Here is a 27,605-nt window from a genome sequence, read left to right on the forward strand (position 1 = left end):
TACAAAAAAAAAAAACAGTTTATTAGACATTGTTCAGGTCTAAGTACCAACAGACCTGATCAAAATAAAAATAAACAAAATACAATGCTACAAACTTCCAAGAACAAAGATAACTCGATCTACACAAAGTTTATTCTTAAAAATACATTATTGTAACACAAAAAGTAGCCATAAAAGATATATGTAAGGGGAAAGGAAAGAAGAGGAGGGGGTCCCATTGGTGGTGTGATATAACAGCCTGGAAAGATTGAGTGAGGAAGTGTGTGAATGTGAATGAGGGGGGGGGCATGTGTATTATACTTCTGAAAGAGTTGATATTCTACCTGAAGGAATGGGGATGAGAGGGACAACAGCGATGCAGCAGTCATGTGGGCAAGAAAAAAAAAAAAAGGAAGAGAGGCATACTAGAGGTAGCGAAAGGGTGCTTTGAGAGGTAGCAGAGAGCAAGGGGATGGGGTATCTAGGAGATACCCAGCAGACAAACAAAGAGGAGATACAAAGAGGTAGCAGAGAAGAGCGATACTAACAGTACTAGCGGATATAGGTGGGGGGGGGGGGGGGGGGGGGGGGGAGTGTACTGGAGAAGGAGGAGGTGTGTTTGTGGGGGAGAGGGGGGTTTAGAGGTGATGCGAGGTAGCACTAGGCGGGGGAAGGGGACTACGTTAACAGCACCTAAAACAGCTAGAAGCCCACTCCACCAAAGAATAGCACAGTTTCTCATTTATCACCACAAGTCTAGCTCTCTAAAAGGCTGCATGAAGGTCAGAGGGAGATCTCTGTAGGTGTATAGTCTCCAGTGCATCGGAGGAGCGTCCAGCGAAGCTTATTTTTGTGTAAGCCTCCAGTGAAGTTCAACGGCTAGGAGTTTGTGTGTGTTCAAGTGTGTGTTGAAGTGTGCACGCGTTACGCCTGGCTGGCAGTTTGAGTTATGGGTTTCTGGGTGCCCCCCCCAATTGATCGGTGGCCTGACAAGTGATTTTAGGGGCAAGGGGGCTGGGCAGCAGGGCGAACAGTCATCAAACTTCCTTGTCTGTCGTAAGCAAGTAAGTAGACACTCCCAACATACACACACACACAAACACATCCCTTCAGTGTATAGTACAGGGGCAAAGTGGAGAGGTAGATTCTCAGTGAGACAAGTGGTGTGTGTGAGAGTAGTTGGATCCCCTCTGTGTGCATGTGTAAAAGCGCTAGCTCCATGCAGTTGCCAAACATGCACGTCCCTGAAATGCTTAATAGCCCTCAAATCGAATTTGCTCCCCCTGGTGTTCCATTAGGGGAAAGGCAAAGAGGGGCACCAGAGAGAAACATGTTTGTGTGCGTGTGTGTGTGTGTGTGTGCGCACTACTGAGAAAGAAAAGGCTACAGTGTAATTCTAAAGAGATATAATAGAAGGGGAGCAGTAAGAAAGAGAGAGGTTCCTAATCCCTCCCTTGAATGGCTTCCCAATTATTTTAAACTGAGAAGAATGCTATATATGCTCAAGTACATGAGCGGTAGGAGCCTGATGTAAAATATGGGCTGCAAACCCAGACCTTCCCCCGAAAGAGATGAAAAAACAGTGTTTGTACTAGACAAGGGGAACCAGAGTCACACAGCCCCCTCGCAGCTGTGCCCTGAGTGTGTGTGTGTGTGTGTGTTCGTAAAAAAAGAATATGGTGAGTTTTCTTGCGTGAAAGTTTGGGACACCCTTGCCTTGAGCCCTGAGTGTGTGCGCGCGTGTGGTTGGGAAGGGGGGGTGGGGTGTTGAGAGAACAGCCAGCCAATAGAAAAGGCCATCAATAGGGGAAGATAATTTTAAGTGTGTGTGTGTGGTGTGTGTGTGTGTGTGTGTGTATGTGTATGTGCCTCAGTTTTCTGACACTCGTCCAGGGGCAGCTGTTGGAGGGCCCACAGGCCCCGGTGCTATCCCATCAGGCTGTGAGTACGGTGGGCCAGGGTCTGAAGAAGAATACATACATACATTTCCCATTTTAATCACAATTCTTATTACTACAACCCAACCTTGCCAGATGGCAGAATGTGACTTTTCATAGAAACCACATTTATACATTAGTTTGGGGAAACGTTTACTGACGCTTTCATCTGAAAAGATTCAGGGCGGAGCTACTCACACATGCCGTTTGGGGCTCCCGGGTGGCGGGTGCCCATCATGGTGGGCATGCTGCCAGGAGGGGGCCCACTGGGGGGCGGGCCTGTCATCATACGCCCGGGCATGGATTGGCCAGGACCTACCATTGGTCCTGGAGGGGTAGAAGATGAGGTGTGTCAGCCCCATGACATTTGTCAAATCTCTCCCATTAGCCAGATATCAAACTAGCTTTTGATGGAAGCAAGAGTTAACGGTCAGATGTGGGTATAGATTTACATTTAGTCATTTAGTAAACGCTCTTTATCCAGATCGATTTACAGTTAGTACAGGGACATTCTCCCCGAGGCAAGTAGGGTGAAGTGCCTTGCCCAATGACACATAATTTTGCACAGCTGGGAATCGAACCAACAACCTTCTGATTAATAGCCCGACTCCCTAACCGATCAGCCATCTGTATAAACACGCTCATCATCTAACCTGTCTGAGTCGGGTGGTGGGGGCCCATGGGGTGGTGCATTGGGACAAAGCCAGGGCCGGGGGGGTGTCCGGGGTGCATGACGGGCGGGGGGCCGTGGTGGGGGGGTCCGGGGGGCCCTCCGTGGTGCATGCCTGGGGGCGGGCCATGGTGGGGGCCGGGGCCGGCTGTGGCGCTGCCTTGCTGCTGCTGTTGCTGCTGCTCCATCTGCTGGCGAGCCTTCATCTCAGCGTACTTGAGCTGCTCCATGTGGAAGGCTTGTCGCTCTGTCAGCAGCTGCTGCCTCTGCAGCTCCAGCTGGAGATAGGGAGAGAGGGCGGGCGAGAGAGGGCGAGCGAGAGAGAGAGAGGGGGAGCGAGAGAGAGGGAGCGAGAGAGAGGGGAGAGGGGGAGCGAGAGGGAGAGGGGGAGCGAGAGGGAGAGGGGGAGCGAGAGGGGGAGAGAGAGGGAGAGGGGGAGACAGACGTTATTAAGGTGTCATCACCATCTTTCAAAGTGAATCAATAGCCCTGGCGTGCCATGAGAGTAAAAGCATAAGCGGTTCAATTGCAACACGTCACACATGCAGTTCATTAGCGGCTTCGTAATGCCGCTTCCTCTACCTTTTCATTGTGTCGTTTCCTGTGCTCTCAAATTAAGCAATATAATTAACGCTAAAAAGGAGAAGGCTTGAAAGAGTCTTACATTGACCACAATTATCAGACAGGGAAGGGGGGGATGAGTTCCTGTTCAAACCCAGCTAAGAGGAGAAGATGTAAGTGAAGTAAGTGAGTATTAAGATATTTGAGAGGATGAAGCTTTTAGATGCTCCCATGACAGAAGGGAGTGGAGGGACTGAATAAGGGATTGAGTGGATATATATATATATATATTTTTTTTACATGACAATACAGGAAAAGAAAGCAAAGGGAGGTGGGCTAAGAAGAGACGAATGTCTTGAAGAATCAATAGTGGAATAGATTTTCATGCACATACACATCTATAAAACAGCAAAACACTCCAAGACTCATTCAGCGAAACTACCCGGAAGCCTGGCCAAAGATGATCCCAGATTTTTCTTCATGCATAACAGCAACCAGGAGTTCAGAATGGTAAAACTGAAGTGCAGCCTTATTTCGGTGCTTGTTTATGTTTAATTTGTTTTACTTGTCCCCTCTGTCTGCATATGTGTGTGTATGTGTGTGTGAGAGCTACCGTGGTGTGTGTTTAGAGCCCAGTGTTTTACAGCCTATGGTAGCTGTGGGAGGCTCTGTGCTCTTCCAGAGAGTTATGTAAAGCAGGGCCTTTTTCATGCACTATTTACGGCTGCTAAACTGGGCAACGGTCCGCAGCTTGGCGCTCAACAGAGTTTTACACTCTCGCTGGCATCTCCAAGGACCAACCACAGGCAAGCTTGTAAGCAGAAGTGTGTGTGTGTGTGTGTGTGTGTGCGTGTGCACGTGTCTGTGCACGTATGCAGAACACTGTCCATACAGCAAGGGCAGTTTTGTTATTTAACAAAATCACGTATTTTATACAATAAAAATTGTTGATCAAACAAAGGCGTCTTTCTTTCACTCCAGTCCAGACATTGCATTGTTTGGCCTCATGCCCCAAACGTCTCTCTTGGTCCACAGGTCCATCTAATATATTCCCCACAAGCCTTCAGCACAGCACTTACTGCCTCTTTCTCACGGTCCATAATGGTCTCCAACTCCTCAAAGTGCCTGAGCTTGATCTCTAGCTTCTTCATCTGCGTCTCCACCAGCAGGGCCACCAGGGACTTGATCTTCCTCTCCTCTACCGCTGCAAGATGCTGGAGGAATGAAGAGAAGGAGGGAGAGATGATGGAGGCAGAAGAGGAGAAGGAAAGAATAATCGGTCAAGTGTCCCCCAGAGCTCAAGTACGACTGACTTAGGTTGGTTGCTTGGACGCACACTCACGTCTCAGTACAAACATCTACAGTATATCACACAGGGTAGAGCCCAGTGGTTCTGGGTGAGGTTGGTTATACACGCAGCCCTGTGCCCATCGAAAGGGGGAGCTCACCTTTGCCTTGGTGGCGGCAGAAGCCAGGGCGGCGGCGGCTGCCGTGGCGATGTTCCCCTCCCCCCCGTCTGGCTCCAGCTTCTTCCTCTTGTCGTCGTCCTCCTCCTCAGTGGTTCCTTCCTGCTCCTCCTTCTCCTTGTCTTCCTCCGACGTCTCCATGGCCTCCTCCTTGTCTTTGTCTGAAAGGGGAGAGACAAACAGATCATTTGCATGCCGGGCACACTAGGTTATATATTAAACGAAGCCTGGCTTACTAAGCTACGCCATGATAACTGTTTGAAAACAGGCTGGAGAGAAACGAACAAAAGATGAAGATTTGAAACTTAAGTAACGGCTGTTGAACCAGATTCGAAGACTGCATTCATTTACATTTAGTCATTTAGCAGACTCTCTTATCCAGTGCGACTTAGAGTGAGTACAGACACATTCCCCCCGAGAAAAGTAAGGTGAAGTGCCTTGCCCAAGGACACAACGTCATTTGGCACGGCCGGGAATCGAACCGGCGACCTTCTGATAAATAGACAGATTCCCTAGCCGCTCAGCCATCGTACCTGTGACTGCTGCTGCTGCCGTCTTGTCCTCTGCTCCGTCGCTGTCTCCTTCTTTCTCAGAGGGCTCAACGGTCTCGCTCTTGACCTTCTCTCCTTCCGCTGGCTTCTCTGCAGACTCGCTGGGCTTCTCTGCCTCGTCCTTGGACTCTGCCTGAGAGGGCGACACCAGAGCAGGTGAGGTTGAAGGTGAAAGAAGTCGAGGCTAAGCTTTGAAAACAGACAACTTAAGAGGCAGCACAACTTGAAGGAGACATGAGGAGAAAGAGACTGACAGGTCACATGACTATTAGGCCATCAGAGGACACAGAACCGAAACTAGAGAAAAATCTTAGAAAAAGTTTAAAGAGGACTGATAATGTTAATTGGCTGATTCACAAGAGAAAACCACTGTTTAACAGCAATCACAGCACATAAGATACAAATACTCATTTAACACCCTGTCGATTTACCCAGGTTAATTTGCTAATATATATATATATCTTTTTTTTTTACAAAAATAAAAATAAAAACAAACTTGGAAAACCTCTTAACACTGAAACCTGTGCATGTTCCTAATGGGCATGGGGCAGGGCTGAAGCACTAACAGAGGTTAATGGATGTTAATGAGAATTGAGCTACCAATAGGCCAGTGAAGCGGCCAGTGAACTTCGACTAATGTTCTTTTTTTTAGGCATACATCTGCCCTGGGGGCCTTCCCAAAACACTAAGAGACGGGGTTCATGGATGACTGAAGAGAAAAAGAGGAAGAGAAGTAGAAACAGTGGAGGAGTGATACAGATGGGGGGGGGGGGGGGGGGGGGGGGGGGGGGGGGGGGGGGGGGGGGGGGGGGGGGGGAGAGGCCTTGCAAAGATGTTGGAGAACTGAGTGAAGACCGATGCACGCTGGGCAGCAACACCTGTTGACCTCTGAGCGGAGGGGTCTTACCTTGTCAGGCTGCTGGGAGTCAGAGTCTGTTTCCGTCTTCTCTGCTTCTGGGGTCTCTGGAGCCACGGAGACAAAGAGGAAGTGTGAACATCACAGAAGAGGGACTGGCACACACCACGACACAACAAAAGAGCACGGTGACCTGTAGTCAGGGTTCGAAATTACATTTGATGCCAGCCCTGCCTGTTGTGCTTGCGATCACAGTCATATGTGAAGACGAGACGGGTTGGAAGCGTATTTGCGTTTGCATGTTCAGGGGAGACAAACCTCTCGTCTGTGTGTGCGCATGTGAATGATCGGGGCTCCAGAAGTGATCCATGCATGCGTTGAGAGACCTCAGTACCCACTAGCTCATGCATGAGCAGCGTGTAACAGGGTAATTACAGAAGGCATTTTTGGTCCATTTGTTGGTTTTGGGCATGTTTTTGTTTATTCTGTGCATTCACTTAGGGGTAACTAGTGCAGTGCCGTCGGCAGTGCAGATTAGTGCAGTGCCAGTTGGCAGTGCCCGCTGGCGGTAAATGCTAGAGCAGGGACCCGTTTGGAGGATCCGAGACGCACAGACTCATGCCTTCATAGTTAGCCGGCTGATTCAGAACTCGTGTGCGAGTATGGTATTGAAGACCGTGGCACATGGCAGTGATCTGACCCAGTTTCAGTCCCCCCCCCCCCCCCCCCCCCCCCCCCTCTTCACAACCCACCCCATCTGCCACTGCTGTTCTAATCCAGTAGTTACCACGGTAGCCGAGCACACAGTCACATACAAACACAATTTGATGATGCCTCTACATTGCTCCCAAATTGTGCAACCTGGGCTGTGTGTGAACCAAGTTGAGCAAAATGAATGAGTCGCTCCAAGACTAGGCGCTGTGGTAAAGATGGAGATGTGGTAAAGATGGAGAAAAAGTGCTGCGTTTACACACACACACACACACACACCGGACACACACACACAGCACCAAGATGAATACAGGCTAAGACAATGAGCCTCGCCCTGCTAGTTGGCTACTGTAGTCTAAAGTGTAGTCTTCTGCTGCCCCCTATTGGCCACAAACAGGGATAAGTACATTCACTATATGAATAACTAAAACAGTGGTTCTCAACCCTGGTCCTAAGGTACCCCATCCTGCATGTTTAAGATATTTCCCTGTTCCAACACACCTGATTCAAATGAATGGGTCGTTAGCAGGCTTCTGCATAACTAGATAACGACCCATTCATTTGAATCAGGTGTGTTGGAGCAGGGAAACAACGAAAACATGCAGGATTGGGGGGGGTACTTGAGGACCAGGGGGTGAGAACCACTGAAATAGAGTGTGTGTGAGTAGGGTTACCGGTCTTCTCGGGCTCCTCAGGTGCAGTGCCAGCGATGCCGCTGCTCTCCAGTCCGTAGGCGGGGTCCACCTTGCCGGTGCTGCGGGCCGCCTCCTGCACCTTCTTCACGTGGGCCTCCACCAACTCTGCCGGCACCTCTTCACGCACACGGGAGAACTCCTCTGCAAGGGGGGGGGAGTACGAAAATCAAACCGCCGTTACCCGTGATGCCACGATAGCGATAAAATAACATCTTGGTTATTGTACTTATTCATAGGTTTTTGGTGGCAAGCGCTGCTATATGAGACAAACAGGGATTCACACCACCCTCAACATGTCCCTACATTTTACATTTAGTCATTTGTCATTCAGCAGACGCTCTTATCCAGAGCGACTAACAGTAAGTACAGGGATATTCCCCCGAGGCAAGTAGGGTGAAGTGCCTTGCCCAATCACAACGTTTGGCACAGCCTGGAATCGAACTGGCAACCTTCTGATTAATTAAGCCCAATTCCCTAACCGCTCAGCCATCTAACTCCCTAAACCCACCCACCCCTTCCACGCATTATTTGGCCTCCCCCCCCCTGGTACTGACCCAGGGCTGCCCTAGCTGCAGCGGATGCCACACGCGGGTCCACCACAGACGCAAGGAAGGCCACCGTGCTCATCACAGGGTTGCCCGACTGGCTGAAGGGCACGGGCTGGTAGGCAAGAGGGCCCAGCGAGGCCTCTGAGTTCTCCAGGTAGGGGTCCTCGATGGGCAGGCGCAGGAAGTGGAGGATGCACTCGTCCTGGGTGCGAGATCCCACGTGCTCCGAAACCTTGTTCCAGTCGTCTTTGTACATCTCCAGAGCCTGGGGGGGAAGGAGGCGGAGAAACAGAGACGGAGAGAAAACAAGAGAGAGACATGTAAAGGAAGTCGTACGCTTACTGAAATCTTATCACATTTTGGTAACAGTCAAATATACTGTACCTCCAACAGCAGCAGAGTTTCCTGTTCAGTCCATTCCCTGCCTCCACTTGTCCCTTTACTCTGGAAATGCAAACAAAGCATTTAGAAAAACAGTAAATCACTCATGTTGTAGCCAAAAACTGTATGAAACTACTATTACTGAACTAGTTGGTTGTCCTGGCATGAACTGTCTTCAAGTTATCCTAAAATTACCTAACTGACTAAGAGACTGAAGGGTTACCTCAGGTGAACCAGCTCTGACGTAGAGAACAAGACACAGCACATATAAAATATGAATGGCCACTGATCAAAGGGTAGAACCAAGGGGGGGGGAAGCCACACATGTAAAATCAATGTCCAAGAAGGAGGGTCTTATGAAAAGAGTATAAGAATGTCTGTTGTCTGTGCTTAGCTTTAACTTTCTACCGTGGAAAGCCCATGTTGTATGTTTGATGAGATAAAGAATTTGCATTTGAACTTGGAACCAGCCTTAACTCCGCCCCTCCTTGCAACGTTTTTGGCTAGACAGCCCCAACACTCACTATAACTGTGTCACTAACTTGAAACATGTTCCATGTTTAATAAGGACAGTTTGGTAGGGAAACGCTACAGTCTTTTTTTAAAGAAAAGATTTGGGCAAGTTTGTACCTTTGGGTTTTTCTTAGAATAGAGGTCTGTGCGCAGGCCAAAGTTCTGCAGGTCGGTGGGCTTGTCTTTGCCCTTCTCTGGGAAGTTGAGCATCTGCTGGGATGAGGGGATCTAAACAGAGAGAAAAGGGTACAGTGATTAATGTCTGGCTTTTCTATATCAACATGAAATTGATCAGCTGCAAATCTATTCTCTCGTCATCAAGTCTTGATGCCTCTTACATACTACGTCGAGAAACAAAATCCAAAGATGCCAGGAAGATGTTCTAAATCTGGTATGATTCTGCAGTATGCAGGCATATTCAGAATCAACAACCTGCAACCAGGCTTCCGCCGAAACAAGAAAGTCCTTTTCTCACCTGTGCCGGGCGGTGGTGCAGTGGCATGAGACCAGAGGGGGTGTCGGCCAGTACGTTGAAATGAGGTGTGGGTGGGGGGCCCATAGGGAGGGGTCGGCTCTCTGCATCCACCTGGTAATTAACCAGCCCCCACTGCTCCAGGAAGGCGTGGACCCTAATGCACAAACACAGGAGCTTTAGACAGGCTCGGGCAGTCAGGCATTCCATTAAGAGACTGCGCCGAAATAAACGTGTCCAGAAACGTCCAGAAGGAGCCCGAGAAAACCTTTACAGGGGCGACACTAGACCAAACATGGCCACTCCCCCCTCTCACCTCATGACGGCACACACGTCTCCAGTGAGATTTCTGCGGCAGGAGGTGGACGTGAGGTACTCTTGGGGGTTCAGGCGGTACGTATCGATCATGAAGTTACGGTAGGCCAAGTATCTTTCATGGAGTGGAAAAAACACTGGTTAGAAAAACACTGTGACTGATTCTAATGAAGGTGTTAGGTGTGTTTCTTATGCTATTCACTCACATCTCTGGAGACTTGGACTTGTTCTTCCCATTGAAGAACTCTGGTAGGGCACGCCTCTCGATCTCATGGATGCTGAAAGACGATGGGCCGCCCCGTGAGACTAAACAAGCACCCCGACGTATACACACACATAGAGAATGAGGTATGCACTCAACCTTACCAGTTGTAGTCAAACCAGGCAGCGTAGCTAGGTATGATGATGTGGTGAGTCTGCTCTGTCACATTGTCTTCGCTGGAGTCAATGAGCCGGTTTATCTCAGACTTGCTCTGCTCCTCATCATCCTGTAGAGGGAGACAGAGGAGAGAGTCACTCACAGAGACACTGATTTCAGACTTGCCCACCATGCTATTGCAGACAGATGTGCTTGGTATTGTCAAGACAACAGCTAGCTAAAGACCACAATAAGGGGACAACCTCCATTACACTAATGTGTAGTGAAAGGGAACAAGAAAAGCTGCTGTTACCTTGCCACCAGACATCACAGTGTCGTCATCCAATTCATCTGAGGGACAGAGAGAGACAGAGTCAGGACAATATACATATATATATATATATTGAGGACTTTATCCATCAGATTCAAAATGTTGACCCATGTCAGTTAGCCGTTTTATGTAGAACAGGATGAATTTTCTTCCCAACTGTAATTTTTTTTTAAATTACCCAAATCTGCTACAGCTCCTCCCTTGACCGGTGTGTTCTCACTGTCCTTCTTAGGATTCACTGAGAAAAAAGAAACGGGGAGATTGAAGAACAGGCAGAAAGAATAGACCTAAACAGAAACTCGACAGACAATGGACATTTAACTTTCTTTTAAAAGACGTATAATTGTAAGGACAGGTGCAAATTGTGGATGAGGGTGGCAGGAAAAAAAAAAAAGAAAAGGCAAGTTGAGGCTTGAAATTAGAGCTACAGTCCCGGAAAAAGACAAGTAACAATAGGTGGTCCTGACCGTTCTTGGGAAGAGTAACTTCCTCCATGCCGGGGACAGGCGAGGGGTCCTCCAAGTCCTTGGTCAAGTCCTCCTCCATGTCCTCCTCTTCGCGATGGCCGCGACGCTTCCAGTGGGGCCCGGGGTTCCTGCAGGGAGAGAGGGAGGATTCAAAAGGTCAAACTAAGGTGAGACAGAGAAAGAACCTAGGCACGGGAATATGCAGAACGTTATACTACCTCTCTGAAGCACATGTTATGTTAACAATTAGTCTCAAGAAACATGTAGAAATGTGGATTGGAATATGAATTATGAATCAAGTGGAGTCAGATGCTGAGCGGTTAGGGAATCGGGCTATTAATCAGAAGGTTGCCGGTTTGATTCCCAGCCGTGCATAATGACGTATGCTTGGGCAAGGCACTTCACCGTACTTGCCTCGGGGGGAATGTCCCTGTACTTACTGTAAGTCACTCTGGATAAGAGCGTCTGCTAAATGACTAAATGTAAATGAATCACTGTGAATTATTCTGAAAAGATTCTCACCCCTTTTTGCCACCCTTCTTGCGAGACTCTGCAGGGGTGCTGGGAGGGGAGGGTGAGCGCCTCCTCTTCTTGCCAGCGGCGTTGGCCTTGCGCTCCTTACGATCGGGTGTACGGGAAGACTGATCAGAACCCCAGGGGAAGAGAGTGGGGGAGGGATGGAGGATGAGAGAAAGAAAGAGCGAGAGAATGAGAGGATGGAAACGGTTTCACACACGGAGGGGAGTTGGGATGAGGGAGCAGGAGGCGGAGGTGTGGAGGGAGGGGGGGGTGAAAGAGCGAGGAAGAGTTTGGAAAGGATGGGCGACAGTAGACACGAACAGACAAGCAGACTCGGAGGAGCGGGACAAAATATACAGTGTACGCACAGCTTCAAACAACTTATTTTTTTCTTTTCTTTTTTTAGGGGTCAACACATCCAAACACAACAAGTCCTCAGCTTTGTATAAAGAACTCACACGTATTTAGAAGCTCAGACACACACACACAATTGAGGATTTAGCCTACCTCCTCTTCCCGTGGAAAGATCCTCTGTCGGAAATTCACAGGCTTCTTGTTGTCGTCCACCTCATAGTCCTCCTCGTTCATCCACTCGTTGAAGGCATCAGTGTCCAGGACCCATTTGGCATGCACCTGAGTGTGAGAGAGGAAAGGTCTCAGACATTTTTGGTTCTTTCTCTTCATGAAAAGGATTAAAGAGAGGAAAACAGCTGTAACCTACTTTCCAAGGCTTCTCGGAGCTGGGTGGATCTTCCACTTCGCCGTCCACATCGCTGGTGGCCACCCAGGTGTCATAGCTAGGCATGGGGTAGAGAAGACAGTCCATTTTCTAGTCATTTCAGATTCTTCCACTTGCGAAGACCACACTCTTCATTCAGTTTGAGCACTAATGTTAAATTTGTATTAAATAGGTTGTGCTCAACCATAGGTCTCTCTTTGGCTGTTGATTGGCTTGTATGATAGCAGTTCAGGACAGTTAGGCAGGGGCTCACCTGTCTGGGAACATGCCCCAGTGCACCAGCACCTGCTTGTCCTTCCTCATGACTGGGCGAAGCCACTCCTCTACAAGACATAAGCACATAAATGACCTGTTCTAATTCTCAACTGTTATTATTATTAGTATTCTTATTTATGTAGAGTGCTTCACGAACCATCGTCTTGTTGAGTAGGAGAGGGGTATATATGGTGGGTGGCCTTCGATTTATCTTCAGTAATGGAGCCCTTAAGAAACGAGAGAGAGAAAGAGAGAGACAGAGAAGAAGAGAGAGAGAGACAGAGAAGGAGAGAGAGAGAGAGAGGTCCAGTTATAGACTTAAGCAATAAGCCCCGCGAGGCCGTGGTTTACGCTGATTTTAGAACAGGTAAGGGGAGTTGTTAGGCGCGAAGCGGAGTGCCGAAAACACCCTTACCTGTTGCTACAAATATTTGATATGGTTTCATCAATAAAAACAATTAGAAACTAAATAGTTTAATAATAAACCGTCATTCTTCCGCTACTACAAAGTATAGTTCCTATATAAATCGTTGCCACGCAACAGCCAGATGGACATCTTTGCCGTCTTTTTCAATTTGAAATATTCGATGCGCAGTAATATGGAATGTTAAAGAATGTTATGAGGACAACCTGTGAGGTTATGCTGGATTTTACAACGGCATGGAATGCGATATAGCCAATCACAATCAAGGATGGGAACAACCAGTTTTAGAACGTTCATTAGAATGATCCCATTCTATTAGAAAACACAGTGATGGTATACATCATTTATGTCTTTGATTTGAAAGGTTATACCTGGTGTCGCTTGATGATGTCTTTCAGCTTATTCGCCTGCTTCTGCTCTATGTCAGGTGCCAGGAACACGATTGGACGAGTCAAGCAGTTATTCTGTAACCACAAAGGCTGCATTAAAACTTACAGACCAAAAGGATGATTTATATTTAGATTTTATCCTTATCCAACTGCCTGTCAATTAAGTCAATATAAAAGCTTTTTTTTGTGGTGGTTGTCATCTGCTGACACTTGTTTGCCAGAAAATGTCTGACCTGAACAAGGGTCTTCTCCACATTCAAAAACATCTCCACGTTTCTGTCCATCCGAGAGGGGTTCTGCAGGTCAAACCTACGCCTGGAAACAGAGGAGGCACTTGCCGTGACAAAGCCTTAGTTTACAAGTCTAATTCTGGGAGAAAGGACACTTTGCAAACAAGAAAATCCCCCATGATCATCACAACCCCAATCTCAGTATGCACACAGAAAGGATTTCTCTCCAGCTTATCAACATTGTCATAAACAGTATAGCTTTGAAAGAAATATTTTACGCTTAATACTCTATAGAAAAGAAGAAAAAAAAGCACTACGGTAGCCATAGTAACCCAACTCACCAGCCTTGTTCGCTCTTGAATTTGTAGGCAGAGCCCAGGATGTGACACAGAGCACCACCTGCCTTGAAGTCCAGGAAGCTTTTGGCCTGACAAAAAAAAGGAGGATAATTATTGATAATGGCAATGCATAAAAATTCAAATTATGTAAAGAAGGATATTTTACATATAGCCTTATTATAGAATCTCTACTGACAGTCTGGCTGCAGTCTATTAACTCAGCGTCAATTACAGGTAATTTATGTTTCTAGGGGGCATGGTTAGGCACTTTTCAACACAGAAAGTGTGATAATGTGCGAGTTTGTACTTACAGGTAACTTGGTCAGAGCTGGGTTGTTGACCCTCCTCCCAAAAGCATCTTCCTGGAATTGAAGCAGCTGCACCACAAGCCCAGCCAGGGACTTGCTAGAGGGAGAGTCTGCCTGTACATACTGAAAAACCACAAGGGGACAAAGTTGTTGGGGACAACCATTTACAAGCTTCTTCTCATTTGTACAAACGTTCCATAAAAAGCAATATCACCATATGCTCTTAAAAAATAAAATCGACATAGATAGCATCTAAAACTTTAGTTCACGCAATTCGGAAAAAATATATAGACCACTAAGAGTGCCGTGCGGATGTGGTGGAATAAAACACAGCAAGTGTGTTGCCGAATGAGGTCCTTTCAATGGTCAAACAAGATATAATTGCTAATAAGGTAGCTGATGGATGTTACACAGGTATGATTACGCAAAACTTAAATGCAATCTTACTCCAGCAACGTTTAATGAAAACATAGATCTGCTACAGAGGTGCTAGAAACCTTACTTAATCTTGCCAGCGGAGGAAGTGTCTTTGTTTAGGGAGCTAGCTCCAGCTAACTTTAGCAAGCTAGGCTAACTGTTGACAAAGTGTTCCATTTATTATGCCAACATAACGTGTAGCACACAAATAATGTATTCACAGCCACAGCAGCGACAGTACTTTGGATAGGATACTTCCATACTTTAGAATTTGAAGTAGCTAGGAAGTGCATTTAAGTAACATTATGATTACAACGCATTTGCAGCATTTGTTTTTCTGTCCCGTGACTGGCCTGGTTAGGGCTTGGTCGCGCGTTCAGTAGCTGCTAGTTATATCTGACTGTAGCTAACGACATTCCTAGCTACATCTATTTGCAGCGGGATAGCAACATAATGCCATGCGTCGACAGAAAACAAGATATGCAAGCAATGTGATAGACAGTGGAAACAGTCAACAGTAGCTATATCCTCGATATTTAGCATGGCTCGGTGTAGCTTAGTTGCTGGAATGGAACTTCCAGAAAGACGGGACGGAAAATTATTTTGGGGGGTACAGCTACTAAGTCCATGTGCTTCTAATGAAAACAGTGTAACACAGCTGTTACACGTTGGAATAGTTATGCTCATTTATTTCACGAAGCGATATATGGCATCTGTGTAAACATTTAACGGTCAAGGATGTTCCACTTCCATTGTGCTGTTGTATGGACTGGAAAGATACAGGCCTAAATGTTCTTTGGAAATCAATGGAGAGCGGTTGAACCGATGGTTTGCTAACCTTTTTGTAGTGCTTCCCGATCCATAAACGCACAGTCTCGAACTGCGATATTGTTTCTGCACTCTCCCAATACTTCGAGGATGGCCCTCCATCTTTCTTTCGACCCACTGTGGTACCGCCACCCGCCGGGCCAGCTACTGGTCCTCCAGAGCCCGTTCCACCCGCTGCAGTTGCCGCTGTCGCCATTGTTTCTTGTCCGCTGCCTTTTCTCTCTCCTCCAACGCGTCACTCACCAGGCAAGTTTTCGAAATGAAATTGCGCAGCCGCAGTAAACTTGGACGTTAATGAGAAGTCTCGCGATATGAACATGCACTTAGGGAATAGGAGTCGGGAGGGATTTTAGTGGGATTTAGGAGGTTTATTATATTTAGGGCATTTTTACACAGGTGTAATCTATGTTCAGAGTGCATATACTGTATGTTATGTTATGCCAGGTTGCTTTGCCTTGCTTTGAGTGCCCAGACTGACTTTGTGTTGTTCTGTGCATCTGACAGTAAAATACTTGAACTTTATCAGCTCTGACTCCCGGAAATAAATTGTGATTCTCCTCTCCAATATTCTCGGAAACACAAAAGTAAATGTACAACATTCAGTGAGTTTGATACAGGTTTGGCCCCTGCCAGTTACATATGTCAGGTGCAACTTAATCCTTGTGTATCACCATGATTTATTTTTCTAAATATATTTCCTTGTTGCCAAGTTATTCATTATTCTACTAGTTGTGATCTGTTAAGGTAAAAAAAGTATTACTGGTAGTGATAGGTGCAATAAGTGTACCGTATCTTTACACGTGTACATGTTTATCGTTGTTCTACTGATAACTTGGAAAGCTGTAAAATGTACCTCGTTGAGATTCAAAGTTTACATCCACAGTTCACATTCAGCTGTTCGCGTCTGCATCTTAAATTTTCTCTGTCAGAAGGTAAGCATATTTGGAACAAGGTGGCAAAACGTTATTATTATAATTAGAATATAGCCAAGATGTCCTGATATAATAAATAGAGACTGAACTGTTCTAGTTTTGTCCAATTTTTCTGAAACTTTGAATAAGAAAAGTTGTTCAATGTTGCTTGATTGCAAAGAAGTAGGGTTGGATAAAGTGATCATGAAAGTATATCATTCACATAATACCCCTTATACACAGTCTTTGTTTACATAATTTCTTCAAGATTGGTGTCCTCTCCAGAATGTTGAAAGAAACAGCAGTCTTATTTTTGTTGGCTTTTCCTTGGATGTCATTTGGTGCCCTAGCTCCAAGTAAGCAGACAGTTATACTTTAATATTAAACTATAAATGTTTGACTCATTCTTAGAATGAGGGTTTAGATGGAGCCACACTTAAAAATGTTTTCGGTTTCATGTGTATCGGTGTAGGCTACTTACACAGATCATTTTTTACAGAGAATCTTGCCTTGCGTGGAAAAGCCACTCAGTCAAACCTCATAGATAATCCATACTCTGGCTACAGTGATGCAAACAATGCCATTGATGGGAATCGCAATCCAAATTTCTATGAGGGGTCTTGCACTGCTACTGACACTCAGACCAATCCCTGGTGGAGAGTTGATCTGCTGGACACATTCATAATCACCTCTGTCACCATCACTAATAGAGGGGATGCTGTTCCTGAAAGGATCAATGGTGCTGAGGTCCATATTGGAAAATTCATACTGAACGATGCTTTTAACACTTTGTAAGACATTTTATTTTAAGATTTTACACTTTGGACTTTGTTAGTGTTGATACAACTATTGTTTTTGACATTGTAATGTGCGACTTTATCTTTATCTTAATTGGAGCTATGTTTTTCAGCGATTATTTCTCAACAACCGTGGTATATTAGTTATACATTTAACTCTAAATGTCTTTAGTGTTCATTCTCAAATGTTATATATTATACCACTAGTCACATTACTTATATATACACCTGTGATCATTTACTCAGCTTGATCTCACTTCTGGAAAAAACTAAATCTTCTCAGGGCTGGGGTCATTCCCTCTATATCAGCTGGAAGTTCTCTCACACTGAAATGGGCCAAAGGTGTGGAGGGACGTTATGTGACCGTGCGTCTTCCTGGGAGTGGAAGACTTCTTACACTCTGTGAAGTAGAGGTTTATGGGTATCCTCCTCCAACTGGTATATCAAAGCCCTCCTTTATTCCTGATCATTTTGAATGCAGTTTGTTGGTCATAAATATCCCAGGCAATTGAGGCAATTTATTGCTTGTCAGATTAAAATTACAGGTGATGTTAGATTTTAACTAAACTAATCATACAATCTTTGATTATTGTATGTAGTATGGTCTAAGCAAATAAATGGATAAAGACTCAAAGTAAATGCTTTTTTCTACCCTGAAGAAAATGTAGCCATAGCAGGAAAAGCTACACAGTCCTCTGTGCATGGCAGTGGGTTTGCCAACAACGCCATTGATGGCAACAGGAATGGTGTGTACGAAGACGGGTCTTGCACTCACACTAAAGCTACAATCAATCCCTGGTGGAGGGTAGACCTCCTGAAGACCTACAGAGTGTTCTCCGTCACCGTCACAAATACAGTTAACAGTGTCCCGGAAAGACTTAATGGAGCTGAGATCCGCATTGGACATTCCCTTGACGGCAATGGAATCAATAATCCCAGGTGAATTTTGGGAGGTTGAGTTCTTGAATGTCAACGCATTACAGTCTACTCTACACATGACTTGATTGACTATGAAAGCAACATGCTGTGTGAGGCATTTACACCATTAAGATATGCTTACATATCTTTCTTGTTTTCAGATGTGCAGTGATATCTTCTATTCCAGCTGGATTTTCTGAGACATTCCAGTGTAATGGGATGGAGGGCCGTTTTGTCGTTATTGTCATTCCAGGAAGAGCGGAGTACCTTACTCTGTGTGAGGTAGAGGTGAAAGGTTCCCCTCTTGACTAAAACATTAATTAAAATCTGCTGAAGGACTGTGGTGAGACAGTGTAGACAGAGGATTCAGATGAGAGTTTAAACTCAAACAAAAAAAGTTAAAAGTAAACATCACTGAATGCTGTTGTAAACCATGATCTGAAAAGAAGAAGCAAAAACCAATCGCAACCCAATAACCTAATTTTTCAGCCAAATTCATGGTAAAATCCTTTTTCTTCTTCTTTAAATTCACAGTGTCAATATGATTATGTAAATGAATTGTTTGCTCAATAAATCTAACTTGTTGCAATGTTCTAAGTTGTTTTAGGCTACGTGTTGTGGTCTGACAGAATGAATATCTTTAGCTGGACTATAAAACAGTATTCAGAGTCCATCAACTTTCATCACAGTTCAATAGTCCTTTGTCACATGACGAAATAAAAACCCTCATAAATCCAGCATCTTACAGTATGAATAATAATTCACTAAATCAAATATGAACTTGTATGTATTCGGAATTACAAAAAACTGTTGTTAATGTTGCAACTCATGAACATTTATTTAAATGAATTAGCAGCGATACCTATGGAGGACCAAACCTGCCAAAATCAAAAATAAATGAATAAATAAATAAATGTATAAATAAATGTACTTATACATAAAAAAATTTAAATATATAAAAATAAATGTATGAAAAAATATTAATTACGTATTTATTTATTTACATGGCCATTTATTTCTGTATTTATTTATTTTTGTATTTATTTATTTTTGTGTACATTTATTTCTGTATTTATTTATTTATGTGTACATTTATTTCTGTATTTCCTTGTCCTTAAGCTAATGAGGTAAGCTGTCAATCAATGTATGTCACGGTGTCACCTTAACCCCATTGGTTGATTGGTATCAGAGTGCGAAGATGGACTTTCCATGCCTGGGGTTGCTATGAATACCTTAGTAAACAAAAGACTGCACACACGCAACAGATAGCCAGAGATTTGATAGTTTTGGCTAGCTAACCTTGCTAAAAAAAGTGCTAGTCAAAACTATCAAATTGTCATTGTTTCTTGTCCGCTGCCTTTTCTCTCTCCTCCAACGCGTCACTCACCAGGCAAGTTTTCGAAATGAAATTGCGCAGCCGCAGTAAACTTGGACGTTAATGAGAAGTCTCGCGATATGAACATGCACTTAGGGAATAGGAGTCGGGAGGGATTTTAGTGGGATTTAGGAGGTTTATTATATTTAGGGCATTTTTACACAGGTGTAATCTATGTTCAGAGTGCATATACTGTATGTTATGTTATGCCAGGTTGCTTTGCCTTGCTTTGAGTGCCCAGACTGACTTTGTGTTGTTCTGTGCATCTGACAGTAAAATACTTGAACTTTATCAGCTCTGACTCCCGGAAATAAATTGTGATTCTCCTCTCCAATATTCTCGGAAACACAAAAGTAAATGTACAACATTCAGTGAGTTTGATACAGGTTTGGCCCCTGCCAGTTACATATGTCAGGTGCAACTTAATCCTTGTGTATCACCATGATTTATTTTTCTAAATATATTTCCTTGTTGCCAAGTTATTCATTATTCTACTAGTTGTGATCTGTTAAGGTAAAAAAAGTATTACTGGTAGTGATAGGTGCAATAAGTGTACCGTATCTTTACACGTGTACATGTTTATCGTTGTTCTACTGATAACTTGGAAAGCTGTAAAATGTACCTCGTTGAGATTCAAAGTTTACATCCACAGTTCACATTCAGCTGTTCGCGTCTGCATCTTAAATTTTCTCTGTCAGAAGGTAAGCATATTTGGAACAAGGTGGCAAAACGTTATTATTATAATTAGAATATAGCCAAGATGTCCTGATATAATAAATAGAGACTGAACTGTTCTAGTTTTGTCCAATTTTTCAGAAACTTTGAATAAGAAAAGTTGTTCAATGTTGCTTGATTGCAAAGAAGTAGGGTTGGATAAAGTGATCATGAAAGTATATCATTCACATAATACCCCTTATACACAGTCTTTGTTTACATAATTTCTTCAAGATTGGTGTCCTCTCCAGAATGTTGAAAGAAACAGCAGTCTTATTTTTGTTGGCTTTTCCTTGGATGTCATTTGGTGCCCTAGCTCCAAGTAAGCAGACAGTTATACTTTAATATTAAACTATAAATGTTTGACTCATTCTTAGAATGAGGGTTTAGATGGAGCCACACTTAAAAATGTTTTCGGTTTCATGTGTATCGGTGTAGGCTACTTACACAGATCATTTTTTACAGAGAATCTTGCCTTGCGTGGAAAAGCCACTCAGTCAAACCTCATAGATAATCCATACTCTGGCTACAGTGATGCAAACAATGCCATTGATGGGAATCGCAATCCAAATTTCTATGAGGGGTCTTGCACTGCTACTGACACTCAGACCAATCCCTGGTGGAGAGTTGATCTGCTGGACACATTCATAATCACCTCTGTCACCATCACTAATAGAGGGGATGCTGTTCCTGAAAGGATCAATGGTGCTGAGGTCCATATTGGAAAATTCATACTGAACGATGCTTTTAACACTTTGTAAGACATTTTATTTTAAGATTTTACACTTTGGACTTTGTTAGTGTTGATACAACTATTGTTTTTGACATTGTAATGTGCGACTTTATCTTTATCTTAATTGGAGCTATGTTTTTCAGCGATTATTTCTCAACAACCGTGGTATATTAGTTATACATTTAACTCTAAATGTCTTTAGTGTTCATTCTCAAATGTTATATATTATACCACTAGTCACATTACTTATATATACACCTGTGATCATTTACTCAGCTTGATCTCACTTCTGGAAAAAACTAAATCTTCTCAGGGCTGGGGTCATTCCCTCTATATCAGCTGGAAGATCTCTCACACTGAAATGGGCCAAAGGTGTGGAGGGACGTTATGTGACCGTGCGTCTTCCTGGGAGTGGAAGACTTCTTACACTCTGTGAAGTAGAGGTTTATGGGTATCCTCCTCCAACTGGTATATCAAAGCCCTCCTTTATTCCTGATCATTTTGAATGCAGTTTGTTGGTCATAAATATCCCAGGCAATTGAGGCAATTTATTGCTTGTCAGATTAAAATTACAGGTGATGTTAGATTTTAACTAAACTAATCATACAATCTTTGATTATTGTATGTAGTATGGTCTAAGCAAATAAATGGATAAAGACTCAAAGTAAATGCTTTTTTCTACCCTGAAGAAAATGTAGCCATAGCAGGAAAAGCTACACAGTCCTCTGTGCATGGCAGTGGGTTTGCCAACAACGCCATTGATGGCAACAGGAATGGTGTGTACGAAGACGGGTCTTGCACTCACACTAAAGCTACAATCAATCCCTGGTGGAGGGTAGACCTCCTGAAGACCTACAGAGTGTTCTCCGTCACCGTCACAAATACAGTTAACAGTGTCCCGGAAAGACTTAATGGAGCTGAGATCCGCATTGGACATTCCCTTGACGGCAATGGAATCAATAATCCCAGGTGAATTTTGGGAGGTTGAGTTCTTGAATGTCAACGCATTACAGTCTACTCTACACATGACTTGATTGACTATGAAAGCAACATGCTGTGTGAGGCATTTACACCATTAAGATATGCTTACATATCTTTCTTGTTTTCAGATGTGCAGTGATATCTTCTATTCCAGCTGGATTTTCTGAGACATTCCAGTGTAATGGGATGGAGGGCCGTTTTGTCGTTATTGTCATTCCAGGAAGAGCGGAGTACCTTACTCTGTGTGAGGTAGAGGTGAAAGGTTCCCCTCTTGACTAAAACATTAATTAAAATCTGCTGAAGGACTGTGGTGAGACAGTGTAGACAGAGGATTCAGATGAGAGTTTAAACTCAAACAAAAAAAGTTAAAAGTAAACATCACTGAATGCTGTTGTAAACCATGATCTGAAAAGAAGAAGCAAAAACCAATCGCAACCCAATAACCTAATTTTTCAGCCAAATTCATGGTAAAATCCTTTTTCTTCTTCTTTAAATTCACAGTGTCAATATGATTATGTAAATGAATTGTTTGCTCAATAAATCTAACTTGTTGCAATGTTCTAAGTTGTTTTAGGCTACGTGTTGTGGTCTGACAGAATGAATATCTTTAGCTGGACTATAAAACAGTATTCAGAGTCCATCAACTTTCATCACAGTTCAATAGTCCTTTGTCACATGACGAAATAAAAACCCTCATAAATCCAGCATCTTACAGTATGAATAATAATTCACTAAATCAAATATGAACTTGTATGTATTCGGAATTACAAAAAACTGTTGTTAATGTTGCAACTCATGAACATTTATTTAAATGAATTAGCAGCGATACCTATGGAGGACCAAACCTGCCAAAATCAAAAATAAATGAATAAATAAATAAATGTATAAATAAATGTACTTATACATAAAAAAATGTAAATATATAAAAATAAATGTATGAAAAAATATTAATTACGTATTTATTTATTTACATGGCCATTTATTTCTGTATTTATTTATTTTTGTATTTATTTATTTTTGTGTACATTTATTTCTGTATTTATTTATTTATGTGTACATTTATTTCTGTATTTCCTTGTCCTTAAGCTAATGAGGTAAGCTGTCAATCAATGTATGTCACGGTGTCACCTTAACCCCATTGGTTGATTGGTATCAGAGTGCGAAGATGGACTTTCCATGCCTGGGGTTGCTATGAATACCTTAGTAAACAAAAGACTGCACACACGCAACAGATAGCCAGAGATTTGATAGTTTTGGCTAGCTAACCTTGCTAAAAAAAGTGCTAGTCAAAACTATCAAATCTCTGGCTATCTGTTGCGTGTGTGCAGTCTTTTGTTTACTAAGGTATTCATAGCAACCCTAGGCATGGAAAGTCCATCTTCGCACTCTGATACCAATCAACCAATGGGGTTAAGGTGACACCGTGACATACATTGATTGACAGCTTACCTCATTAGCTTAAGGACAAGGAAATACAGAAATAAATGTACACACAAATAAATAAATACAGAAATAAATGTACACAGAAATAAATAAATACAAAAATAAATAAATACAGAAATAAATGGCCATGTAAATAAATAAATACGTAATTAATATTTTTTCATACATTTATTTTTATATATTTACATTTTTTTATGTATAAGTACATTTATTTATACATTTATTTATTTATTCATTTATTTTTGATTTTGGCAGGTTTGGTCCTCCATAGATACCATCTGCAGGTGCAGTTTCCATATTGGTCGATGCATACAGTAAAATAGGAAACTGTCCACCTGGGAGAGCCAGAGAGCCAAGAGACACAGAAGGTTCTTCCAATAGGGAGAAGACAATGCCCACCAGTGGTGAAGAGGAGAACCAATTTTTATTTTTACATCGCACACGTGTTCTCCTTAACTGTTTGACATCAGTATAATAATCTTGAGATCAATTCATTTGTCAGATTCTTTCATCCAAAGCGATGCACGAATTGTAAGTACCACAGATAATCAAGGACAAAGGACAGTAGAACAACAAGATTATTTCTCTGATCATTTTGTGGGGTCACACAGTGTAACATCTTAAATACACAACAACAACAAAATTATGCTAATACCACGAGAAGTAATGTACACGTAAGGTGCCCTAGTCCATTTAGAATCTGAAGAGATGTGTCTTCAGAACTGGAGAGAATGTGACTTTGTTTTCAAAGAACATGGTAATGGTAAAATGGTATTTTGTTATTTTTGGCTTTTTCAATATTAACACAATTCTATATTTACAAACATGTAAATCATTTAAGTCACTTTGTTAAACCTTCTATATCAACGGTGTCACAGTGTCCATGGTGAGCTATCCTCTCTGTTCTTCAGATGGGTTTTCAGGCAACCTGTGAAGTCTCTGTCAGGGCATAGGCTTGTTGTCTGGACCCTGACAGGCTTCTCAATCTCCTGTGAAGGGGTACATGGTGGGGATTCACATCAACAATAAACCATACTTGTAAACTTGTTAAAGGGGCAATTGACTGCAAAACCGATTTTACCTTGTCATTGTTGAAAAACGACAGTTCGGAGGGTAAACTGAACATACCGTGAATATCAAAGTCCATTGACACCTCTTTCCTATTCAAATCTCAAAAAGAAAAAAATTGGCTGTAAAACGCTAGCTTTTCAACAAAGCCACCGGTCCTACGTAGGACCGGTGATCGCCCTCTTATTGGCTCTGGTCTGTATCTTTGTCACGCCCCAGAATTTACATACAGACCAGTCTGAAGTAGCGTCTATCTCTGATACTAGTTTAGCTGCGCGCTGCTCTGTGTGGGCTACTTATAAGGAATTACAAAGAGGAACGTTTTGAATTATAACAAGGATATTGAAAATGGAGCACGGTCGTAAATGCTGTGTTCCAGGCTGTACAGGGAAGGCTAACACTCAGTCTTCCCAAGGAGCCAAACATTCAACAGGCATGGCTGCTGTTGTCTATGAGAAGATCCCAGCGAAGTTCGACACTCAATCATTCATTTGCTCTGAACATTTCACCCAAGACAGTTTTGACAACCTTGGACAATTTCAAGCAGGATATGCTAGGAAGCTGAACCTGGAAAGAGGTGCTGTTCCAACCGTATGCTCATTGCAACCGTAAGCTATAAGGACAGTATGATGTTGTGCTAACAGTTATTAGCAATGCTAACGTTTCCTGTATATAGCATACCAGGTAGAATGCTAAATACGTTTCTACACACATCAAATGACTCTAGCTAGACTAGCTGTAGTCGGTATTAGAAGGGAAGCTTCCGAAAAATAGCCAGAAAACGAACTGCAGTCTGGCTTATTGCTAACGCCTGTCCAGATAATCTATTTGAAAGAACTGGAGAAAGGCAGGTTATAGATACAGGATACGTTAGCATTGCTAGTAACTGTTACTAGTAACACCTAGACTGTAGGCATGTAAACAAGTTTAGCTTGCTAGTTAATGCAAGAGCATAGGTAGAATGTGTGATCATTTAGCCTAGTTTATTGGCAATGGGGCTAACGTTGATTCATGTTCCTGACTGTGTTTCATTCAAATAAATAACCTGTGTAATGAAAATCTACAATTCACGATGCATGTTTGTCCAGATCTTTGTCATGTTATTTTACAGCAAGATATCTAGAGCTAGCCTAGCTAGCTAACTGAAGCCGAGTAGAATCACGATATGGTTTGGTTGCTAAGCTGTAGCCTAACGTTCTACCCACCTAAGTCAATCCAGTTTGCTTTAACAACAGCAGTGGAAACAAGTAATGTTATCATTTCAAATGATATATAGTCAATCTGTTGAAAACAGTGTTGTGTAGACACAATAGATTTATTTGCGCGTTTTTATTTCAAGTCTCCAACTTCGGTGTTTCAGCGAGTGCTGCTGTTGGCCGTGTTGCGTTTTTGCTCCCAGCTTCACTCGTTGATAACCAACCAATCAGCGCGCAGCTTATCTAAATATTAATGAGCATACCATAAAAGGAGAAAAGCTAGTGTTTTTTCCCGGGAACATTTCAGAGGATCTGTCAGAGGGCATAGAACAGCACCCGGGCCATTTTCAACCCAACCAATGTTACATACCCTATTCGGAGACCTTAAGGAACAGTGTGAAATACCCAAAAAACCCAGTCAATTGCCCCTTTAACTTCTAGTCTAATCATTCAGTTATTATTAGAACATTTCAAATACTTCACAAAACTGAAAATGTACACCTTAATACATTCATTTTAAAAGAAGTTCTGTTGATAATACACGCCTTCCTCTCTATCCCTTAGCCTCACCTTCCAATGCATGCCACTGTCACCAGGAGGACCAATATGATGGCCAGGGCCACACCTAAAATCACGATCTTGTTTTCAATCACAGACTCCAGCTTCTTTATTTTGTTCCAACAGGCACCATCTTCAGCAGAGTCACCTGAACATGAAAACGTTTTAGAGGTTTGTAGGCCTACCTAAGATTTGCATAAATGGCCCAACTTGCAGCGCCCTAAATGTGTTTCGCTTTTGTGGTTGTTGTGGTTGTCAGGCAATAGTCCTTCAGAATAATGCCATGGCAACAGAAAGGATCACATGACTTCCTGACAGTTTATTTCAATTTTCAGACAGTGAAAGTTTACTCCCACAACCCACCAAGCCAAGTTTTATCCATCTTGAAAAACCCTTAGCATAACCCATTGAATAATATAAAACAACATGTTTCCATGTACTGTAGCTGCTTTCAGAAGGAGTCCATTACCATAGAAGGAACCAAACAGACAGAATTAGCACACAGTGTGGCCTTCTGGAAAGAGGAAGAAGATGTACACATACTGAAACAGTGACAGAGACAAACAGACAGACATGCAGGCAGTCAGGCAGGCAGGCAGGAAAGAGCAGAAAGAGCAGAAAGGCAGGTTGGAAAAATGTCTGGGTGGGAGGCAAGAGATATACAGAAAAACAGGCTTGCTGACCCAACACCAACTAGTGTAACAATCTTACTTGACACCATCAGCTGTATGCCACGCTGTGCAGGTAACTTCTCCACTGTGTGATTGGTGATTAGGTAGAAGACATATGTTGCACTGTCAGATGTACTCAAATCTGAGATACGCAGAGAGCAGTTCTTGCTGCCTGGTTTTCCCAGATACTCCACCCTGCCCAGGTAGGCAGGTTCAGGGAAGATCTGTGCACTGTGGTAAACATACCTGGGGGGCAGGTTGGAAGTGAATAGAATGAACTACAATTGAATGGAATCAACGGACAGGCTGTGCATCCTGACCGAAAGATAGCCGATCAACCCAACACTAGCAGTAACTGTTTAATTGTTTAAGGAACGGTACCTGGGGGTGATGCAACGACTCTGCTCCAGACACCACATTTCAGACAGGACGCTGATAGACGGTTGCTCTTCTCCCACCTCACTCAGCTCTTCACGTGTACGCTCAACCCCATTATGAGGAAGGTTGCGTGGGTAGTCAAAAGAGCAAGGGAGGACCACCGAGGAACCAGCCACAGCACACACTTGATTATGGGGGAGGTGCACTGCCCACTCACAGGCGACGGCTAATAAACAGAGCCTTATGTCGTCAACTTAATACGCTTTCAGCAAACCTTAGTGATCTTACAGACAATGCATAGAACACATATTTAAACCTTTAATCTAAGAACACCAATAACTATCTTTGTTGCAATAACTTGAATAATATAAGAAAAAATATGAACTTCTTGTCAGAATGTTAATCGTAGAACGCTACAAAGGAACATCCATTTTATCTAGATTGCTGAACCTTCTTGTCATTAATGTAATAGTGAGATGATTATGTAGAAGGTGGATGCTTACCTTTCAGAATAACTGACAGTAGAAGCCATGTCTGAAGCTGTTTGACCCCTTTCTCCATCACTGCTCTTCCTCTTCCTCTTGTCTTTCTTTCTACTTTCTTT

General features: G+C 43.3%; 4 protein-coding genes across 11 annotated transcripts; 2 read left to right on the top strand and 2 right to left on the bottom strand.

Annotated features, from left to right (window-relative positions):
- On the bottom strand, positions 1–15,553 carry smarcc1a (SWI/SNF related, matrix associated, actin dependent regulator of chromatin, subfamily c, member 1a). 4 transcript variants are annotated; one of them, XM_047030095.1, is made up of 28 exons: positions 15,269–15,553; positions 14,017–14,136; positions 13,709–13,794; positions 13,371–13,452; positions 13,120–13,212; positions 12,482–12,551; positions 12,323–12,392; positions 12,052–12,127; positions 11,838–11,963; positions 11,334–11,428; positions 10,812–10,939; positions 10,523–10,582; positions 10,327–10,364; positions 10,022–10,143; positions 9,862–9,933; positions 9,657–9,770; positions 9,344–9,497; positions 8,986–9,096; positions 8,359–8,418; positions 7,981–8,239; positions 7,406–7,567; positions 6,072–6,127; positions 5,147–5,297; positions 4,596–4,774; positions 4,227–4,361; positions 2,570–2,864; positions 2,115–2,243; positions 1–1,941 (listed from the first exon to the last, which is right to left on the bottom strand). In XM_047030095.1, the coding sequence occupies exons 1-28, from the start codon at positions 15,452–15,454 to the stop codon at positions 1,850–1,852; spliced, it is 3,321 nt and encodes a 1,106-aa protein (XP_046886051.1). In that variant the 5' UTR covers positions 15,455–15,553; the 3' UTR covers positions 1–1,849. The 4 variants fall into 4 exon arrangements, with proteins under 4 accessions (XP_046886051.1, XP_046886038.1, XP_046886045.1 ...); XM_047030082.1 differs by having other exon boundaries at positions 11,334–11,452; XM_047030089.1 differs by having other exon boundaries at positions 13,371–13,470.
- LOC124474171 lies at positions 14,366–18,772 on the top strand. Of its 4 annotated transcripts, none has more exons than XM_047030121.1 (7): positions 14,402–14,427; positions 16,142–16,190; positions 16,438–16,525; positions 16,669–16,960; positions 17,250–17,404; positions 17,626–17,905; positions 18,046–18,772. In XM_047030121.1, the coding sequence occupies exons 1-7, from the start codon at positions 14,417–14,419 to the stop codon at positions 18,194–18,196; spliced, it is 1,026 nt and encodes a 341-aa protein (XP_046886077.1). In that variant the 5' UTR covers positions 14,402–14,416; the 3' UTR covers positions 18,197–18,772. The 4 variants fall into 4 exon arrangements, with proteins under 4 accessions (XP_046886086.1, XP_046886077.1, XP_046886069.1 ...); XM_047030113.1 differs by lacking the exon at positions 14,402–14,427 and adding an exon at positions 15,832–15,860; XM_047030130.1 differs by lacking the exon at positions 16,142–16,190 and having other exon boundaries at positions 14,366–14,427.
- Positions 18,773–19,256: 484 nt separating this feature from the next.
- Positions 19,257–22,542, top strand: LOC124474197. Of its 2 annotated transcripts, XM_047030149.1 has the most exons (7): positions 19,602–19,630; positions 19,912–19,960; positions 20,208–20,295; positions 20,439–20,730; positions 21,020–21,174; positions 21,396–21,675; positions 21,816–22,542. In XM_047030149.1, the coding sequence occupies exons 1-7, from the start codon at positions 19,617–19,619 to the stop codon at positions 21,964–21,966; spliced, it is 1,029 nt and encodes a 342-aa protein (XP_046886105.1). In that variant the 5' UTR covers positions 19,602–19,616; the 3' UTR covers positions 21,967–22,542. The 2 variants fall into 2 exon arrangements, with proteins under 2 accessions (XP_046886097.1, XP_046886105.1); XM_047030141.1 differs by having other exon boundaries at positions 19,257–19,960.
- Positions 22,543–23,535: 993 nt separating this feature from the next.
- Positions 23,536–27,590, bottom strand: LOC124477531. Its single transcript, XM_047035380.1, has 5 exons — positions 27,505–27,590; positions 27,005–27,227; positions 26,664–26,869; positions 25,965–26,100; positions 23,536–24,119 (listed from the first exon to the last, which is right to left on the bottom strand). Exons 1-5 carry the CDS (start codon positions 27,560–27,562, stop codon positions 24,050–24,052), a joined length of 693 nt encoding a protein of 230 aa, XP_046891336.1. The 5' UTR covers positions 27,563–27,590; the 3' UTR covers positions 23,536–24,049.
- Between the last annotated feature and the right edge of the window lie 15 nt (positions 27,591–27,605).

Source organism: Hypomesus transpacificus, chromosome 2, assembly GCF_021917145.1.
Source record: "Hypomesus transpacificus isolate Combined female chromosome 2, fHypTra1, whole genome shotgun sequence".
Taxonomy (NCBI): domain Eukaryota; kingdom Metazoa; phylum Chordata; class Actinopteri; order Osmeriformes; family Osmeridae; genus Hypomesus; species Hypomesus transpacificus.

What these genes read in the sequence shown, in the direction of transcription:
- smarcc1a (XM_047030074.1), bottom strand. Translation starts at nt 15,454, where the DNA reads ATGGCGACAGCGGCAACTGCAGCGGGTGGAACGGGCTCTGGAGGACCA. An exon ending in TCGGGAAGCACTACAAAAAG is followed by an intron (nt 14,137 to 15,268) that starts GTTAGCAAACCA and finishes GTGGTTTTTCAG; the next exon opens with TATGTACAGGCAGACTCTCC. An exon ending in TGAGGAGCCCGAGAAGACCG is followed by an intron (nt 6,128 to 7,405) that starts GTAACCCTACTC and finishes CCGTGGCTCCAG; the next exon opens with AGACCCCAGAAGCAGAGAAG.
- LOC124474171 (XM_047030105.1), top strand. Translation starts at nt 16,065, where the DNA reads ATGTTTATCGTTGTTCTACTGATAACTTGGAAAGCTGTAAAATGTACC. An exon ending in ATTTGGTGCCCTAGCTCCAA is followed by an intron (nt 16,526 to 16,668) that starts GTAAGCAGACAG and finishes CATTTTTTACAG; the next exon opens with AGAATCTTGCCTTGCGTGGA. An exon ending in AACGATGCTTTTAACACTTT is followed by an intron (nt 16,961 to 17,249) that starts GTAAGACATTTT and finishes AAATCTTCTCAG; the next exon opens with GGCTGGGGTCATTCCCTCTA.
- LOC124474197 (XM_047030141.1), top strand. Translation starts at nt 19,835, where the DNA reads ATGTTTATCGTTGTTCTACTGATAACTTGGAAAGCTGTAAAATGTACC. An exon ending in TAAATTTTCTCTGTCAGAAG is followed by an intron (nt 19,961 to 20,207) that starts GTAAGCATATTT and finishes AATTTCTTCAAG; the next exon opens with ATTGGTGTCCTCTCCAGAAT. An exon ending in ATTTGGTGCCCTAGCTCCAA is followed by an intron (nt 20,296 to 20,438) that starts GTAAGCAGACAG and finishes CATTTTTTACAG; the next exon opens with AGAATCTTGCCTTGCGTGGA.
- LOC124477531 (XM_047035380.1), bottom strand. Translation starts at nt 27,562, where the DNA reads ATGGAGAAAGGGGTCAAACAGCTTCAGACATGGCTTCTACTGTCAGTT. An exon ending in ACTGTCAGTTATTCTGAAAG is followed by an intron (nt 27,228 to 27,504) that starts GTAAGCATCCAC and finishes TCTGTTTATTAG; the next exon opens with CCGTCGCCTGTGAGTGGGCA. An exon ending in CATACAGCTGATGGTGTCAA is followed by an intron (nt 26,101 to 26,663) that starts GTAAGATTGTTA and finishes TTTCATGTTCAG; the next exon opens with GTGACTCTGCTGAAGATGGT.